Raw genomic sequence first — 19,235 nt, 5'->3', positions numbered from 1 at the left:
CCCCTCTGTTAAAGCGGCGGGCGACCAGGCTCTCCCTATTGATGAGGCCCGCTATCTTAATCCTATGCATTTCCCTGTAAATAGCTTTCTGTATGAGAAAGGGCATGCCTGGGTCCCCCTCCCCTCTCGTTCCCTCAACTCCACACACACACACACACACACACACACACACACACACACACACACACACACACACACACAGACACAGACACACACACACGCACACGCACACGCACACGCACACGCACACACACACACACACACACACACACACACGCACGCATACTGTAGAGAGCCAAATGACAGCCTAATGCAGGAAGGGTTTTGTAGCCTTAACTCTTGTTCAGCTACTCCCGTCTCCCATTGCATCCCATTCAGGGTCATTTAAGGCGGGTACATGTCATGTAAGACGGCCCCCTCACTTTGTAGGCCGCTTTAAGGTGATGGCTGTAGGCATCAACTCCACTAGGTCATCTTGTCACAGACAGAGGACGAAGAAGAGGTGAAAATAAGAATTAAAATTAAAGTTGATCCGCAGGTTTTTGTTCTGTGCCTTGGTGTCATCAGAAGTTTAATTTAGATTAAATTGAAACAATCAAAGCTTTCATTTCACCTAAATAACATGTCTAATTGGCATAATTGTATCAGAGAAAGATCTTGTTGATTGGTGATATTAGACAAAAAGCATGTTTAGTTTCTTATAGTGCCCAGCCCAGGCAGCAAGCTTAGCAATTATAATTCGTTGGTTGGTGCCTTAGTTCTTGAAGCGTTCCATTGGGATAGTCCCTAAAATCCATTCACCCCACGAGTTTGATGGGAGCTACAGCAGGAAAATAGAAAATGTAAGATTATAGACCTGTTTACGCCGTTTAGGTCCATTCTGTAACGAGGCAGTAACAAAACGAGTGACCATCATTTGCCAATGTCTTCAAAAAAAATCGTGTCCCTCTTAGCAGATTTAAAGTTTATTAGCCTATTTATGATAGTATGTTTAAGGTTTAGGTCGACCTGAAGGTAGGCTACCGACCATTATTTAAATGCGTAACTATGACAACTGAGTCCTGATTGGCCACCCAGGCACAGGAATTAAAGGAGACCGTCACCCAATCTGAATACGGACGTGCCTCGCGCCAGCACAGCCGGGCACAGTGATGCGAAAAGTGTCCACCTGAGGTGAGCGGAGGCGAAGAAGTGGAACCTAAAAACAAAAGATGACAGAATAATAAAAGAAAGGGCTATTTACAACAACAACAAAATAATAACTTTGCTACAGCCCCATGCAACATATTCTCTACAGCGGGGAAGAACAGGCTTTTCAGGTGACCATTTTTACGCAGCCCGTCAATGAACAGGAATAGGTGCTTTTTAAATTCACCTTTCTATCTTCTGGATTCCGGATTGTGACAAGTGCCAGGACAGGACAGGGGCGTCCAGAACCAGAAGTACAGAAGAGGAACTTCGGGGAGTGTTCACCTATAGCCTGCCTTTAAACGGTAGGGGATAGGGTCTTCTCACCGCCCACCCACCTGACGGAACATTCGCGTCTGCTTTGTCCCAAACCCCGGAGCCAAGACGTTGCTGTGCAGAGAGCCGTGTGGCCCCAGACCCAGCACCGGAGCCCGCGTGGGAAGGTCGGCCCTCGGTGTCCTCCAGACAGGCGGGATGATGGTCCACTGCGCCGGGTGCGACAGGCCCATCCTGGACCGGTTCCTGCTTAACGTGTTGGACCAAGCCTGGCACGCCAAATGCGTCCAGTGCTGCGAGTGCAACTGTAATCTGACAGAGAAGTGCTTCTCCCGGGATGGGAAGCTCTATTGTAAAATTGACTTTTTCAGGTAAGGATTCAGATTGGGGATTCAGACGTAAAAGCAGGGCTTGCCAAAAACTCAGTAAGGAGAATTATAATCATCCTGCTTCTGAAGATTGTCATTCTGGATTTTGTTTTCTTGTTTTTTTTTCGTCAGTGGATTTGTTTCAAATCAAATGCTGAAATGGGATTTCATGACACAATGCTAAAAATAGCTCTCGTTTAAGCGTCACTCACATAATTAACCAGATATTATTATGTAGGCCTACACATTGTTTTGTGGAAATGGATATGGTTTACCAAGGCCTATTTCACAGGATGTATTTCACCTATAAGCGAGATAGCATACATATAAGTTACTTGAAATGTTTAAGAATGTCACTTCAAAATAATAATATTTATAGTCAATAGAAGTAATATTGCAGCCATGGCACATTGGCATCTTGGCATTTAGTGTCACATTGGTTTTGCAACAAAAATCATATAATTATTAGGCCAATAAATTAATCATAGTTATAGGTTAATTTTGAATATCACAACAATATTTAGCATTTTGACAGAACCATATAATAATGATCACTCTTTGTCCGCATGACGTGTGTGTTTTTAAAGAAACAAAGTGTGTTTTCTGACAATACGAAGCATTAACTTAGTTAATAATTGTTATTATGACACCAATAATATCACTTGTATTTATAAATTCATATTATGGGAATATTCTGAATATTATGTGGGCTTGAATATTCACACTTCTCTTAATCCATTCATGCAGACATGACAGTTTAAATCTATTTCTAAATCAGCTACATTTTCCTCAAACCCGTACTCTCTGTTTCCACTTTTGTTTGTTCCAATATATTTTAAAACCACTCCATTAGGCCTACACCATCCGCTCAGTTCTTCAACGTGTTCCATGTAATTCAGTGATAAGTATAGGCCCTTGTTTGTAGCATCAGAGCAATTATTTATGTGTCAGCTTTTTCCCGTCTCCCCAAACTAATTGTTTAATGACATGTAAGGCCCAGTGTTTAAGCCTTTGTGATGGCATTGTTGCCCCCAAACGACCTTGACCATCATATTAGCCAGCTCCCATCAAGCAGTGGATTTAAATGGCCCAACCATTAGCCAGGAGAAACAGTAATCACCCTAATGTGGCCATTTGTTGTGTAAGTAGAGCGGTGGCCTGCACTCGCCGCACCGGAGGAGGCTGGGCCCGGGCGGTGCATGTAAAAGGCTACAGTGGAGCGATACTATTGCAAATGGATCGAGAGAGAGAGAGATTCCGTAGACTACATTAGTGTTCAAATAAAGGGGGCTTGCCTGAACCGCTCGTTCAGTCGTGCCCTCGTGCAACCGCTTCCCAAAATCCAAAACAACAGCCCCCCACTCACACCCTCAAACACACACTATCTCCAATACTCGTATTATAATTGAAATATTTTCAATTCCTGCATTTTTTTTCCTCCTGGAGGCGACTCCATATTGATGAGAGAGAGATTACCAAATCAGCATGAGGCGCATGACGAGGTTTCTGGCTCGTGATGAGGTGGATTAGGCCTATTTATTTCACATCCGAGAGAGAAACACAAAATAAGGCTTCCCATTCTCCATCACTTTATGTAGGCCTACATTAGCATACCTTTTCTTCCAATGCTACACAGGCATTTTCAAGCATTTACCTTGTCGAGTTATCCCTGGAAATGTTGAGACGTTGAATTATGCTATTGTATTCGTCTGTCTATCTAAATAATAAAAGTCTATCCACCAAGGTTTTTGCATGTGAAGAGGGTGAATGTGGATTAACAGAGATTTTCACGGTAAAAGGGTCCTATTCGGTTTAATCCTCGGATATCTCCGTGGTCACATTGTGCTGACTGTCACTAATGCGTTAGCGTGGGTTTATTAATATAACAACTCCATAAAAAAATTGAAAATTAATGTTTTTCTATTGAATGTTGAAAATCTGTCTAGCGCACATTGTAGGCTATTTCGTATCAAGTAGGATGTTAGATTTGAACGAAAATTAGTTCGAAATAGGCTCCCCTTTCTTCAATTATGGCAAAGATGTAATAGCCTGCTATAAAACAAATATATTAAGTATGTTATTTATTATTTATTAAGATGATGTTATTGTTACTACTATTGTTATTATTAGGCATTTTATTATTATTATTAAAGGCTATCTGTTGTCATTGTTGAAACAGGCCTTGTTATGTAAAATCTATTTAAGACAGATTTTGTTAGATTTCGTGGTTGCAATTTTAAATTTAGGCTACTCACAAAAACATCTGCATTGCCCACAGTTGCATAATTCACTATAGGCCTATAATTTTCCTTTCTTTATTAAGACTCACGCAGGTTGAACGCCGTCTACTTATTTACTTAAGTTAAAACTGTACAATTTCCCGCTCAAATTCAGGATGTTGTTTACTATTTTAGTCTCAGAGTGATTTTACATCAACATGCTTGTTGTCTCTGTCCTCTCGCTTTCTTTTCAGGAGGTTTGGGACGAAGTGCGCAGGATGCCTCCAAGGCATCTCTCCCAGTGATCTGGTGCGCAAGGCGCGCAGCAAGGTGTTCCATCTCAACTGCTTCACGTGCATGGTGTGCAACAAGCAGCTGTCCACGGGCGAGGAACTCTATGTCATTGACGAAAATAAATTTGTTTGTAAAGAAGACTACCTGAGCTCAGGGGCGATCAAGGAAGTCAACTTGAATTCAGGTAATTATTGTTAAAGGCCCAGTGCAGTCAAAAACGTGATTTCCTGTGTTCCACACTATGCAGTTGGAATACTATGAACTTGTGAAAAAGATTATTATGCCCATTTAGTGGAAGAGCTGTTTGAAAATGCATTTCAGCCTGTTTTGGTGGGATGGAGTTTTGGACTGCCTGGTGACATCACCAGGTGGTAAATGACTTAATAGACCAATAAGAAAGAGAGTTCCAAACCTCTCTGCCAATAACAGCTAGTTTTAAATTGTCTCCTCCCCACTCAGACCACTCTCAGACATTCCTAGCGAAATTCTTGCTTGAGAATAATAGCTAAGAAGCTATTTTGGTTTCTTTTTTGTTGTTGACCATTTTAATTTAAAACAATCACAGTAAGGTACCTGCTTGTTACCCAGAGATGATTTGATTTTGAGATAAAAACGGCTGCATTTGACCTTTAAGGGTTTCAATAGTGAGTCTTGTTATATTACTACATGGATACAAACATATCAATGTTCTGTTGGTCATGGAAAATGTCTATAGGCCCACTGATGTCTGAAAATAAGGGACCGTTTTTCTTTGTTGATTTACTGATTGTTTCAACGTGGGATCTCACGTTACCATACACTGGTACACATCCAATCAAACCAAAACCATAGACTGCTTATGGTGGAGAATTAAACGACTTGTTCATGATATGAAACGCCACTACTGCTTGGATGTATTTGTTGGCATCCTGAAATGGGATAGGCCTATATCACATATTTACAAATCCCACTGCAAACTAAAATGTATGAATTGGAAAACCTATTATGTTACTCTGCACCTTAAAAAAAAAGAAGTATCCAGAGGCATAACCTATATAGCCACCGGCCGCCGTAGCGGAGTTGAGTCTACACACCACCGTCAGGAAATTCAGAACCATGGACAAGGCGGGTGTCTGAGCGTCAGCTCTGGCTCTGCATGATTTAGGGTAGGCTGTCGCCTGCGTCCAATCTCACCGCTGTTGAAGTAGTCTTATATATGGATACATGGGCTTTTTTCTATTCTGTTTGATTCTATTCTCTACTTTCCTATTTTAGCTGCAGTGTCGTATAGCGCCTAACGTCACATGGTCAAACATGTGTAGGCCTATATGGAGAATTCGTCTGCAAGTGACTTCTCCTCTAATTATTTCAAAACAAATATCTCTAAAATGTAATTATTTAAAGACGTTGATATTGATAAGAGATTACGCCTATATGTTGGGTGTTTGGAACCAAAATTGATAGGCCTAAATCAACAACAACAACTATCGGAAAAGCGTATTGTGTTCGAGGAGTTGTCAGGCTCCCATCACTGGCACTCGATTTTGTCTTTAGATCAACAAGGTGACGGATAACATGTGTATCATCGAAAGACGTGACATTGATTTGAACCCCTCGTTGCGTGTCTGTTGCTTCAAATATGAACAACATATGACTACTGACATTCTTGCTGGCTCAATGGGCCGCATATAGAGCATGTGTAGCCTAGTGTTTGATGATGTTCCCCAACAAAGCATCTCCGGGTCGCTGAATGCATCTGACCATATAGCTGAGGCTTATCAATGCTATAATTTCCTGTTTGATACATTTCTCAAACAGCCATCCCCTCGGACAATGACATGCTGTTATCGTGCGACGCAGCGGGTCCTTGGGGATCCGCTGGATAGGCAGCCTAGCTCCCTTTTTTTGTTTCACGTTACATGCATAATTTCTATTTCCATATGTCGATCCGCTTCAGGTCACACGCGGGCAGGGTTGAGTTAAGTTGGTTACACCTGTTTTATTTGTGACTAGATTTAAACGGGTAAATCCAGGCATTTAGACTGTTTCATATGGACTTGGTAAAGTGTATTTTTTTTATTTAAAAGGCACTCAAAGGGCTTCCATAGGCTATTTGTATTTTGTGAGGCGTCATTGTTCCACGTATTCTGGTTTATTTCTGATTAGACAGACTACAGAATTAATCTAGCAGCCCACAGAAGGCCTCATGATATCTCCGATTGAGACCTTTCCATTCTCTCTCGTTCCCCAGTGTCATCATGCACAGACAGAAGTTTATCGCCGGACCTCCAGGACCCGATGCAGGACGACACAAAAGAGACGGACAATTCCACATGCTCAGATAAGGACACGAACAATAACGAGAATGAGGAGCAGAGTTCGGGTACGAAGCGGCGAGGTCCGCGAACCACCATCAAAGCCAAGCAGCTGGAAACGCTGAAGGCTGCCTTCGTGGCCACGCCGAAACCCACCCGACACATCCGGGAACAGTTGGCCCAGGAGACGGGACTCAACATGCGGGTTATACAGGTAGAAGACTGTTATATACTTCACTTGAGACTATACATTTTTGGGTGATAAAGAGCCTGGTTTTTATTTGGCCACGTTAGAATTTCTACTCCCATATGGAATAGAATAGATGCTCTGGGTAGATCTGTTGATTTCCCAGGTCCAGTGGAGAAAACGTTATGTGTTTTTTTCTATTTGTGTTTGTTGAGCACCGCTAGGTTTTGATAGACTACTGGTGTTGTAAGCAACGTCTGCTGTCTTTGACATTCTTGATGAATTAGAATAGATTGGATTTTAATTTTCCCTGAAATTAGAGCGAGATTTAATTGAAGACTTAATTGACAAAGTGAGAGTGAGAAGAAAAAATGTCACAACAGGTTACTATGAGGTTATTATCTAGTCCACATCCCTAAAACTATGTGTAAAATGAAATAGGCCTATAACTGACCTACCTTTCTATGGAGGGAAAAACATATTTGGAATCAAATATGAGAAAAATGCCTTTTAATGAAAACGTTGAAAACAAGACACATTCAAATGAAATGCAGATTGACAAATCCATAGGATCGTCATAAGATCAACTCGAGAGCTATTGAACATCCCTCCCCGGGAAATAGGAATGGGGTCTAGAAACCACAATATTCAATCGAGATGTTTATAGCTTTTGTGATATTTTTGTAATATTTAGCTACACTATCATGCGATAAAATAACATAATTGAGATTGCTATTTCTTTAAAATATGTTTTTAGTAATCACACATTGGCAATTGGTGTCACGGCTGTCGTAAGAACGGGACCAAGGCGCAGCGGATGTTGAGTTCCACATATTTAATTCAAAGAGAAACTTAAACAAAACAAAATATATCAATAAACGAACAACTAAACGTGACTACGTGGTGCACATGCACAAACACAAAACAATATCCCACAAATGCAGGTGGGGAAAAAGCCTACCTAAATATGATCCCCAATTAGAGGCAACGATTACCAGCTGCCTCTAATTGGGAACCACACAAACCACCAACCTAGAAATCTATAAACTAGATAACCCCCCTAGTCACGCTCTGACCTAAACACCATAGAGAACCGAGGGCTCTCTATGGTCAGGGCGTGACAGTCCCCTTGGAGCGGGACTGGACGCCGTGCCTGGACTGGGCACCGGCGCAGAGGAAGGCTCCGGCCATGGAGCGGGACTGGACGCCGTGCCTGGACTGGGCACCGGCGCAGAGGAAGGCTCCGGCCATGGAGCGGGACTGGACGCCGTGCCTGGACTGGGCAACGACGCAGAGGAAGGCTCCGGCCTTGGAGCGGGACTGGACGCCGTGCCTGGACTGGGCACCGGCGCAGAGGAAGGCTCCTGCCATGGAGCGGGACTGGACGTCGTGCCTGGACTGGGCACCGGCGCAGAGGAAGGCTCCTGCCATGGAGCGGGACTGGACGCCGTGCCTGGACTGGGCACCGGCGCTGAAGAAGGCCATGGAGCAGGACTGGACATCGGTGCAGAGGAAGACTCCCGCCCTGGAACAGGATTGGACGCCTTGCCTGGAAGCTCCGGGCCATTGACCGTCGCTGGAGGTTCCGGACCGTTGACCGTCGCTGGAGGTTCCGGACCGCTAGGTTATCTATCTTCTATTGTATATTGACTCCTGTTTGATAGTTTTGGTTCTTTAAAACAACACAGCAATTATGATTTGATTAATATGAATGAAAGATGGAAGACGTTTGTTTTTTAATAATATGACAGGAATATTATATTTTCTGTTGATTTCTTATTTCTTCTTAAAGAAAGTATAATAACCAGATGGCATGCACTGTCAAAAGTGGGACAAGAGCCTTTGTATAAAAGACATAGGCAATCCAGTATGTACATATTTAAATATGTATCTGTAGCCATAGGCATTTAAATGTTGGAAATATCATGCACTGTTAATGGTTTTAACAGCTAATAATTTAGCAACAGTGTTATTACAAAAAAAGCCCACAGCATTGCACAGAAATACTGTGAACAGGTGATACAGGAAGGTGTTATAGAGATATAGTAAAACAGTTTATTAACATCCCAACCAAGACAATGGAGATGTTTTAGGGAGCAGTAGTTCAGTTCAGTCAAAGAAGTGAAAATACTCCTTTATTTTCAATAAGGATTTTTCACTTCCTGAATTGACTGAAATGAAAACTGAATTGACCTCTGTTAGGGAGAGCTGATGTGAGATCATGATCACTGTGAGTGAGAGGGACATAACATTACTGTTTACGTCCTAGAAGTGGAAATGTAGAATTTATCATCACTGCTGCCCAACACACTCAGGTCTCCAGGCTTTTAGTCTTAACCTCTATAATTCTCTGCTCTTTGTGACACACATACGCACACGCATGAACAAACTCATGCACAGACACACTCTCAAGCACGCACGCACACTCACACACACTCTCTCTCTCTCTCTCTCTCTCTCTCTCTCTCTCTCTCTCTCTCTCTCTCTCTCTCTCTCTCTCTCTCTCTCTCTCTCTCTCTCTCTCTCTCTCTCTCTCTCTCTCTCTCTCTCTCTCTCTCTCTCTCTCTCTCTCTCTCTCTCGGTGTCTGGGTTCAGACTGTGTTAGGGTGATTAGCACCGTCTCTGCCAGCTGAGATGTGGCTTTTTGTGCGCTTACAGTAATTATCACTGATTTCCCAGATTTACATATCGTACACCCCCCTCGCTCCTCTCTGTCCTCACTCATTTACTGCCAGACAGTCTCCTCTCTTCTCCTCTCCTCTTAGACCAGGCCATGCGTAGTGTAGCATAGCACCTTCCCAGTTTCATGTCTCCACAACACTGAATCGATCCCGTTCATCTCTGGTTAGCAACAACATAATGCACTGTGATACATAAAACCAAGATGGTGGCCAGTTTCATGGCCATCATCTCCCCCCTCATTTGCTGTGTAGTAACTGCCGATGCACCCTGAGCAGGGAGGCCTCTGGTGTGTGTGTGTGTGTGGTAATCCCTAAGAAATGCTCTCTCAAGGGGAGTGAAAGCATTTCCATAAAAATGTACCCTACAGTTAGACAATTGTTCTCACTAGGCAGGTGTCGTCTTTGCTGGGAAAAACATGGAGAGGAATGCCTAAGTGGTTTTTAGGTGTTTTTGTGTGTGTTTTGTTTGTTAATCTTCAACGCAGTGGGATTGTGCCTTTGGTGTAGCCTAGCTGGTGTTAACATGCATTATTATGCAGTGCCGATGCAGAGGCACAACAAGAAATGGGTTATGATTTTAGAATGCGAAGCTCCATATGTTGGACATTTTTACATTTTTCTCTTCTCCTTTGTTCCTGTACAAATACTTTATTTGACTCCAGTGATGACTGTGTTTCATTTCTCTGCATCCTAAGTTGTGTTGGGTTGAGGCCTGCTGAGTTGTGTTGTTGTAATAAGGCCTGCTGAGTTGTGTTGTATTGAGGCCTGCTGAGTTGTGTTGTTTGATTGAGGCCTGCTGAGTTGTGTTGTTGTATTGAGGCCTGCTGAGTTGTGTTGTTTGATTGAGGCCTGCTGAGTTGTGTTGTTGTATTGAGGCCTGCTGAGTTGTGTTGCTGCATTGAGGGAGGCCTGCTGAGTTGTGTTGTTGTATTGAGGCCTGCTGAGTTGTGTTGCTGAATTGAGGGAGGCCTGCTGAGTTGTGTTGTTGTATTGAGGCCTGCTGAGTTATTGTATTGAGGCCTGCTAAGTTGTGATGTTGCATTGAGGCCTGCTGAGTTGTGTTTTTGTATTGAGGCCTGCTGAGTTGTGTTGTTTGATTGAGGCCTGCTGAGTTTTGTTGTTGTATTGAGTCCTGCTGAGTTGTGTTGTTGTATTGAGGCCTGCTGAGCTGTTGTATTGAGGCCTGCTGAGTTGTGATGCTGCATTGAGGCCTGCTCAGTTGTGTTGTTGTATTGAAGCCAGTAGAGTTGTGTTGTTGTATTGAGGCCTGCTCAGTTATGTTGTTGTATTGAGGCCTGCTGAGTTGTGTTGTATTAAGGCCTGCTGAGTTGTGTTGTATTTAAGCCTGCTAAGTTGTGTTGTTGTATTGAAGCCAGTGGAGTTGTGTTGTTGTATTGAGGCCTGCTGAGTTGTGTTGTTGTAATAAGGCCTGCTGAGTTGTGGTGTTGTATTGAGTCCTGCTGAGTTGTGTTGTTGTTTTGAGGCCTGCTGAGTTGTGTTGTTGTAATAAGGCCTGCTGAGTTGTGGTGTTGTATTGAGTCCTGCTGAGTTGTGTTATTGTATTGAGGCCTGCTGAGTTGTGTTGTTGTATTGAGGCCTGCTGAGTTGTGTTGTTGTATTGAGGCCTGCTGAGTTGTGTTGTTTGATTGAGGCCTACTGAGTTGTGTTGTTGTATTGAGGCCTGCTGAGTTGTGTTTTTGTATTGAGGCCTGCTGAATTGTGTTGTATTGAGGCCTGCTGAGTTGTGTTGTTGTACAGTGACCAGCTGAGGCACATGGAGAGAACCTATAGAAAATAATGTATGTGTTGTGTTTCTTTGTGTTATTGACTGATTCATTGATTTTATTGGATCATTTAAAAATATACTGACCGCGATATCACTGATTACTAAACAGCTCCAGTGTGATTTCTGGGTGTTTGTTGGTGGCTGTGGCTCTTTAACACCTGGATCCTTGTTGGAACTGAACCTACACTCTCACTCACATCCATATTCCTTAACGAGGAGAGGCTGAACATTTTACTTTTAGGCACTTTTTAAAATTGTATTTATTTATTTCACCTTTATTTAACCTGCTGGCCAGTTGAGAACAAGTTCTCATTTACAACTGCGACCTGGCCAAGATAAAGCAAAGCAAAGCAGTGCAACAAAAACAACAACACAGAGTTACACATGGGATAAACAAAAGTACAGTCAATAACACAATAGAAAAATCTGTATAAAGTGTGTTGCAAATGAAGTAAGGAGGTAAGGCAATAAATAGGCCATAGTGGCGAAGTAATTACAATTTAGCAATTTACACTGGAGTGATATATGTGCAGATGAGGATGTGCAAGTAGAAATACTGGTGTGCAAAAGAGCAGAAAAACAAAAACAAATATGGGGATGAGGTAGGTAGTTGGTTGGATGGGCTTTTTACAGATGGGCTGTGTACAGCTGCAGCGATCGGTAAGCTGCTCTGACAGCTGATGCTTAAAGTTAGTGAGGTAGATATAAGTCTCCAACTTCAGTCGTTTTTGCAATTCGTTCCAGAACTGGAAGGAAAGGCGGCCAAAGCAGGTGTTAGATTTGGGGATGACCAGTGAAATATACCTGCTGGAGCGCGTGCTACAGGTGGGTGTTGCTATGGTGACCAGTGAGCTGAGATAAGGCAGAGCTTTACCTAGCAAAGACTAATAGATGACCTGGAGCCAGTGGGTTTGGCGACGAATATGTAGCGAGGGCCAGCCAACGAGAGCATACAGGTCGCAGTGATGGGTAGTATATGGGGCTTTGGTGACAAAACGGATGGCACTGTGATAGACTGCATCCGATTTATTGAGTAGAGTATTGGAGGCTATTTTGTAAATGACATCGCCGAAGTCAGGGATCGGTAGGATAGTCAGTTTTATGAGGGTATGTTTGGCAGCATGAGTGAAGGATGCTTTGTTTGCGAAATAGGAAGCCGATTCTAGATTTAATTTTGGATTGGAGATGCTTAATGTGAGTCTGTAAGGAGAGTTTACAGTCTAGCCAGACACCTAGGTATTTGTAGTTGTCCACATATTCTAAGTCAGAACCGTCCAGAGTAGTGATGCTAGACGGGCGGGCGGGTGTGGGCAGCGATGGGTGGAAGAGCATGCATTTCATTTTACTAGCATTTAAGAGCAGTTGGAGGCCACGGAAGGAGTGTTGGAGGCTACACATTTTCATCATGTGTCTGGGTTGGACAGTGTCCATGTTTGTTAGTTTACCTCCACCGCCTCCATCCCACTTTGTCCCTATTCCTACCATTTCTCCAGTAATCTAACTTTTATCTAAGTGGAGCCCTTTATTTCTATAGGTGATGTGCCTGAGAAAAGCTATTTTCTGGATATTAATCTATTTGCTGTGTTGACACCGGTCTCAAGACAGCAAACAATTCAAAAAACTATCATTGCAGAACGTACATAAAATGAGCAATACTACAGAATTAGAATTCCCGTATGAGAATAACAAGCATAGTTAAATAGCACTCCAAGTCTGTGGAAGGGACAATGTACAAATGGACAAAACAATGAAGGTCTGAAATGAAGGTGGATTTAATTTGATGGTGATTTGATTTGATGATGATAGGAGTGGGCCTTGTCATTTAACTTCCTTGTCATTTAACTACCTTGTCATTTTAACTATCTTGTATGTAGTTTTTAATTTGTTTTTAATTCTCTGCAAAGTGTGTTGTAACGCTAATGTGAAATGGATTATGAATACATCTGGTGAGGATTACTGTCCATTGTAGACAAGTAATGGACTAGAAATAAAGTTAGATTTGATTCAATTTTGATTACGACATTCTGTGTGCTTGACACGCTTGTCTAAAATGCAGTATAAATCAAGTTTGTTCATTCCGTGAAAATGATCTAAACTCAAAGAAAAATAGTTTAACTTAATTTGATCTGATAACAATCTTTGATCTTTATCTTGGTCCTAGTTGTGTAACTCTTTCCTCTCCGTCCTCATAGTTGTGATGTCATTTGATAACTCACTGTCTCTTCCTCTCGTCCTCTTAGTTGTGATGTAATTTGATAACTCCCTGTCTCTTCCTCTCCGTCCTCATAGTTGTGATGTCATTTGATAACTCACTGTCTCTTCCTCTCGTCCTCTTAGTTGTGATGTAATTTGATAACTCCCTGTCTCTTCCTCTCTATCCTCTTAGTTGTGATGTCATTTGATAACCCCCTGTCTCTTCCTCTCTATCCTCATAGTTGTGATGTCATTTGATAACTCCCTGTCTCTTCCTCTCTATCCTCATAGTTGTGATGTCATTTGATAACTCCCTGTCTCTTCCTCTCCGTTCTCATAGTTGTGATGTCATTTGATAACTCCCTGTCTCTTCCTCTCTATCCTCATAGTTGTGATGTCATTTGATAACTCCCTGTCTCTTCCTCTCCGTTCTCATAGTTGTGATGTCATTTGATAACTCCCTGTCTCTTCCTCTCCATCCTCATAGTTGTGATGTCATTTGATAACTCCCTGTCTCTTCCTCTCGTCCTCTTAGTTGTGATGTCATTTGATAACTCCCTGTCTCTTCCTCTCTATCCTCATAGTTGTGATGTCATTTGATAACTCCCTGTCTCTTCCTCTCCGTTCTCATAGTTGTGATGTCATTTGATAACTCACTGTCTCTTCCTCGCCGTCCTCATAGTTGTGATGTCATTTGATAACTCCCTGTCTCTTCCTCTCCGTTCTCAGTTGTGATGTCATTTGATAACTCCCTGTCTCTTCCTCGCCGTCCTCATAGTTGTGATGTCATTTGATAACTCACTACCTCTTCCACTCCGTTCTCAAAGTTGTGATGTAATTTGATAACTCCCTGTCTCTTCCTCTCCGTTCTCAGTTGTGATGTAATTTTATAACTCCCTGTCTCTTCCTCGCCGTCCTCATAGTTGTGATGTCATTTGATAACTCACTACCTCTTCCTCTCCGTCCTCATAGTTGTGATGTAATTTGATAACTCACTGTCTCTTCCTCGCCGTCCTCATAGTTGTGATGTCATTTGATAACTCCCTGTCTCTTCCTCTCCGTTCTCAGTTGTGATGTCATTTGATAACTCCCTATCTCTTCCTCGCCGTCCTCATAGTTGTGATGTCATTTGATAACTCACTACCTCTTCCTCTCCGTCCTCATAGTTGTGATGTCATTTGATAACTCACTGTCTCTTCCTCGCCGTTCTCATAGTTGTGATGTCATTTGATAACTCACTGTCTCTTCCTCGCCGTCCTCATAGTTGTGATGTCATTTGATAACTCCCTGTCTCTTCCTCGCCGTCCTCATAGTTGTGATGTCATTTGATAACTCACTACCTCTTCCACTCCATACTCTAGGTGTGGTTTCAGAACCGTCGGTCTAAGGAGCGGAGGATGAAGCAGCTGAGTGCTCTGGGAGCCCGGCGGCACGCCTTCTTCAGAGGGCCCCGGAGGATGAGGTCCATGGGGGGACGACTGGAGGACCCAGACATACTGGGGCCTGGGGCCTACGGATACTACACAGGTAAAATACACTCCCTGTTTGAGTGGTAAAATACACTCACTGTTCATTGTATTACATCAGACATTATGAATCTGTCGGTTTGGTCGGGGCGTTGAGTACGAATGACACCACCTGTTGGAAGACAATGCTCACTGTTAGCTTACAGGTGATCCTTGGTGAAGATGTTAGTGATACACAACACACATTACCCCCGACATGGTTTTCGTCAGGAATGCCATTGCCCACCTCTGTGCTGTCCAGCTCCGTCTAAACTGTGGGGTGACAAAGGTGTCGAATGCTCATCAAGTGACCTACTGGAACAATGTAGAGGATTCTGAAATCTAGAAGTGAAAAAGAATGTTAAAATTAAGGCAGAGCATTTCGGAATGGGCTGAAGGGAACAATCATAGAATGATTAAAAACAAGAGCATTTGTTAGTTAATTGTCAGTACAAAGCTGAATTATTAGATTTTTAATTGAACCTTTATTTAACTAGACAAGTCAGTTAAGAACAAATTCTTATTTAAAATGATAGCCTACCGGGCTATCAGTGGGGTGGGAGTGGGTTAACTGCCTAGTTCAGAACGACAGATGTTTACCTTGGCAGCTCTGGGATTCAATCCAGCAACCTTTCAGTTACTGGTCCCATGCTCTAACCACTAGGCTACCTGCCTGCTGAAGAGAGATGTGTCTGAGGAATGAGTCTTATACTGCAGGGGTTCCCAAACTTTTTCACTCAGGCCCCCCTTCCAGCATTGGGGAACATCCCGCTCCCCTCCTGCGCACGAGAGCACCATGTATATATCTCTGGGCACAAGCACTGTTCATGACACAAACTGTTCACACCCCTCTTCTTGGTGGAGAGAAAATGTTGCAGGTTTAAAACTTCTTTCCTGTAATTCTACAAATCTTGTCATGGGGTGCAGATACATGTTTTCAGTTTTAAAGCACATTTTCATGCCATTCTATACATTTTGCCATGTCTAATGTGTATTCATGTGACATTTGAGTGACTGAAACATTACAACAACATCTATGGGTTAAAAAAACCTAGCTAAACAACATTAGCTAACATGGCTGACAAGTTATAAATATCTCTCTAAGGTCTGCAATGACTAACATGACGAGAGGAACTGATGATGCACTACCCAATTTTGAAATGTCACCTTGTAAAAAGCTGGACTGAGTTCCTTAAAAAATAAAATATAAACAGTATATATATAGTATATATCATTATCTATATATACTGTATATAATAATAATAATAATAATAATAATAATTGGGGGGGAACCCACACTCCCCCTGCCGACCCCTCACGTCCCCCACAGTTTGGGAACCACTGCTATACTGGAACAGAGCAGCGTCCGTCCACTGTAATTACAAGGGAGCCTTGAAGGATGGAACAGGGAGGGCGGGAAGGGAGATGGGAGGAAGGGAAGAGGACAAAACCTTTATCCCTAGCTCCTAGCTCCTAGCTCCTAGCTCCTTGCTCCCTCCATTCTCAGCATTCCTCTTTTCACGCCCTTTTGTGCCTTGGTGGAGCAGTGGCATCTGTATTAGCAGCACTACTCCCTCCATCCCTCTGGTCTTCTACTGCTGCTGCTGTGTGTGTGTGTGTGTGTGTGTGTGTGTGTGTGTGTGTGTGTGTGTGTGTGTGTGTGTGTGTGTGTGTGTGTGTGTGTGTGTGTGTGTGTGTGTGTGTGTGTGTGTGTGTGTGTGTGTGTGTGTGTGTGTTATTCTAACACCTCTCTCTCTCTCTGCCCCTCCCCCCTTTCTTCCCACGGCTGCTCCAGGTTCAGCTTGATTCTCAAGGTCTGATGTAGCTAGCAGGGTTCTGTTTGTGGGACTCAATAATTAGCTTGTTTATTCAGTTTGGAGAAAAAAACAGGGTCATCATTGCATTGCTAGTGGATTTATTCTTCCCCTCATTATCACAGTTTGTAACATAAGGTGTTATGTCAGCGTGCTGCTGATGTCGTAATGTAAAGGAGAAACATTTCTCTGTCTTGTTAGAAACAAAGCATGAAATGAAATGCTGACTACATTTAACTGATCTTGACATAACGTGTGTGTGTATGTGTGTGTGTGTGTGTGTGTGTGTGTGTGTGTGTGTGTGTGTGTGTGTGTGTGTGTGTGTGTGTGTGTGTGTGTGTGTGTGTGTGTGTGTGTGTGTGTGTGTGTGTGTGTGTGTGTGTGTGTGTGTGCTAGATTGATGATTTAAGTTGGATTAGGTAGTAAAAACAACATCATATACTATACAGTACAAGACATCCATATATTTGATGTGTTTTGGTTAATTATTTGAGCTCCTTCCCTCTGTAATACTGACATAAAGAATACCAACTAAAAGATAAAGAGTATGGTGCCTAACTGAAATGTAGAGCATGTGATTTTAATTTCCTTTTTAAAGTTTAGTCGCTTTGAATAAGAAAATAAGAAAAATTCTAAAGTCAACTCACAAAATCTTGGAAATATAGGAGGAAAAAATACATTTTTTAAGTGCGTTTTCACTTTAACAGAAAGAGTGAAACAAACCATTCCCTAACCCATTTCGTCCCTTCACCTAGTACCAGGGTGAATTTAAGAAGTTTAGGCGTGTTTTGCACTTTTACTTTTCAGCTATACCAGTGAACTAAACCGCTCCCTTCCCCTCCTTGAAATGTTATAATGTAACTTAGGCTACTAAATAATGCAATTATTTACAAAATCTTGAATCTTGATGTAGGTCCATTTTTAAAAGGCTGTGAGATTCAATGTCAGTGATTTTGAATGTTGCTATATCAATTGCTTCATCTGTGTGCTGCACAATGAATTTCTTCATTAGATTATTTGTTTTCTAATCAAATCGTCTCTCCCCTTACAGAGTACCAGGGCGACTACTACGGAGGGGGAAACTATGAATTCTTCCCCCACGGCCCTCCCTCCTCTCAGGCTCAGTCTCCAGCAGAATCCCCCTATATCCATGGAGGGGCCATGGAGGGCTCTGTGTCAGGCCACCACCCCTCTGACGACCAGAGGTTCACGGACATGATCTCCCACGCAGATACCCCCAGCCCAGAGCCCGGCCTGCCCAGCTCCCTGCATCCTGTCCCTGGTGAGGCATACGGAGGGGGGCCCAGCCCACCATTCTCCCTGGCTAGTAACTCCAGCTACAGCGCCCCCATGTCCCACCCTGGACAGGAGATGGGAGAGACCACCGTCTGGTAGACTAGAGCCTGGGTCTGGGTCTGGGAAAGGGATGAGGGTTTCGTTGGGGGGAGGGTGAACTTCCCATTTTCGATTCAATCAACACGGGAGATGAATTTGAAGACATTATTAATAAGTAGTTATGAATTAAAAATGGCGTTTATGTATTTGTTAATGGGGATTTTTCTATTCACGGATTGGTATTTTTGAATTGACTTGCTGAATTGATGGAGTTGAAATGGAATTGTTCCCCCTGACTCTTATCCTTCACGTGAAGGACTGAGGATGGATGATGGGGTGGCTTTGCTGGACATATCTGAACTTTGTTGTACTATTCGCTGCCCTGTTCAGCCCCGTTAGTAGAAATACACTCCCACCCACCTCTGGGACAAATGAACTGGGATTGGAGGAAGAAAGACGCTTCAGCGGTTCCTCTTGCCCCCGTATCACCCCCCCCCCCCCCCCCCCCCCCGTATCACCCCCCCCCCGTATCACCCCCCGTATCAGCTCCCCCCCGTATCACCCCCCCCCGTATCACCCCCCCCCCCCCCGTATCACCCCCCCCGTATCACCCCCCCGTATCACCCCCCCCCGTATCACCCCCCCCCCATATCACCCCCCCCCGTATCACCCCCCGTATCAGCTCCCCCCCCGTATCACCCCCCCCCCCGTATCACCCCCCCCGTATCACCCCCCCCCGTATCACCCCCCCCCCCATATCACCCCCCCGTATCACCCCCCCTCACCACCCCCCACCCCTCCCCACCACCCCTCACCCCCCCCCCCCCCTCACCGCCCCTCCCCGCCACCCTGAGAAGCGATCTAGGTATCCATTGATGGAGACTAAGGACACTTGATAAGGACACTTGATATTGCAGAGCGAGATCAAGAAAGAATACAAGCCAAAAGGGACGATTTATGTATTTTATTTTTTGGTTTCAAAACTGTCTTGGTTTTTTATTCTAGCCTACTGTTTGTTAAAGTCACAGTGTTGTAGGCCTAACTGGTCAGTTCCTCTTCTGCATAACAGATGTTTTACTGGTACACCAGTCTCCT

The 19,235-nt window shown here is 43.4% G+C and overlaps 1 protein-coding gene across 1 annotated transcript; it reads left to right on the top strand.

Moving 5' to 3' along the window:
- Positions 1–1,101: 1,101 nt before the first annotated feature.
- Positions 1,102–18,639, top strand: LOC139537561 (LIM/homeobox protein Lhx5-like). The gene is made up of 5 exons (XM_071339008.1): positions 1,102–1,835; positions 4,306–4,529; positions 6,576–6,853; positions 14,848–15,013; positions 17,857–18,639. The coding sequence occupies exons 1-5, from the start codon at positions 1,663–1,665 to the stop codon at positions 18,198–18,200; spliced, it is 1,185 nt and encodes a 394-aa protein (XP_071195109.1). The 5' UTR covers positions 1,102–1,662; the 3' UTR covers positions 18,201–18,639.
- The last annotated feature ends 596 nt before the right edge of the window (positions 18,640–19,235 follow it).

This window comes from Salvelinus alpinus, chromosome 1 (assembly GCF_045679555.1).
Source record: "Salvelinus alpinus chromosome 1, SLU_Salpinus.1, whole genome shotgun sequence".
Taxonomy (NCBI): domain Eukaryota; kingdom Metazoa; phylum Chordata; class Actinopteri; order Salmoniformes; family Salmonidae; genus Salvelinus; species Salvelinus alpinus.
Note: the sequence above shows the minus strand (reverse complement) of the source record. Positions and strands in the feature narration are given on the sequence as shown.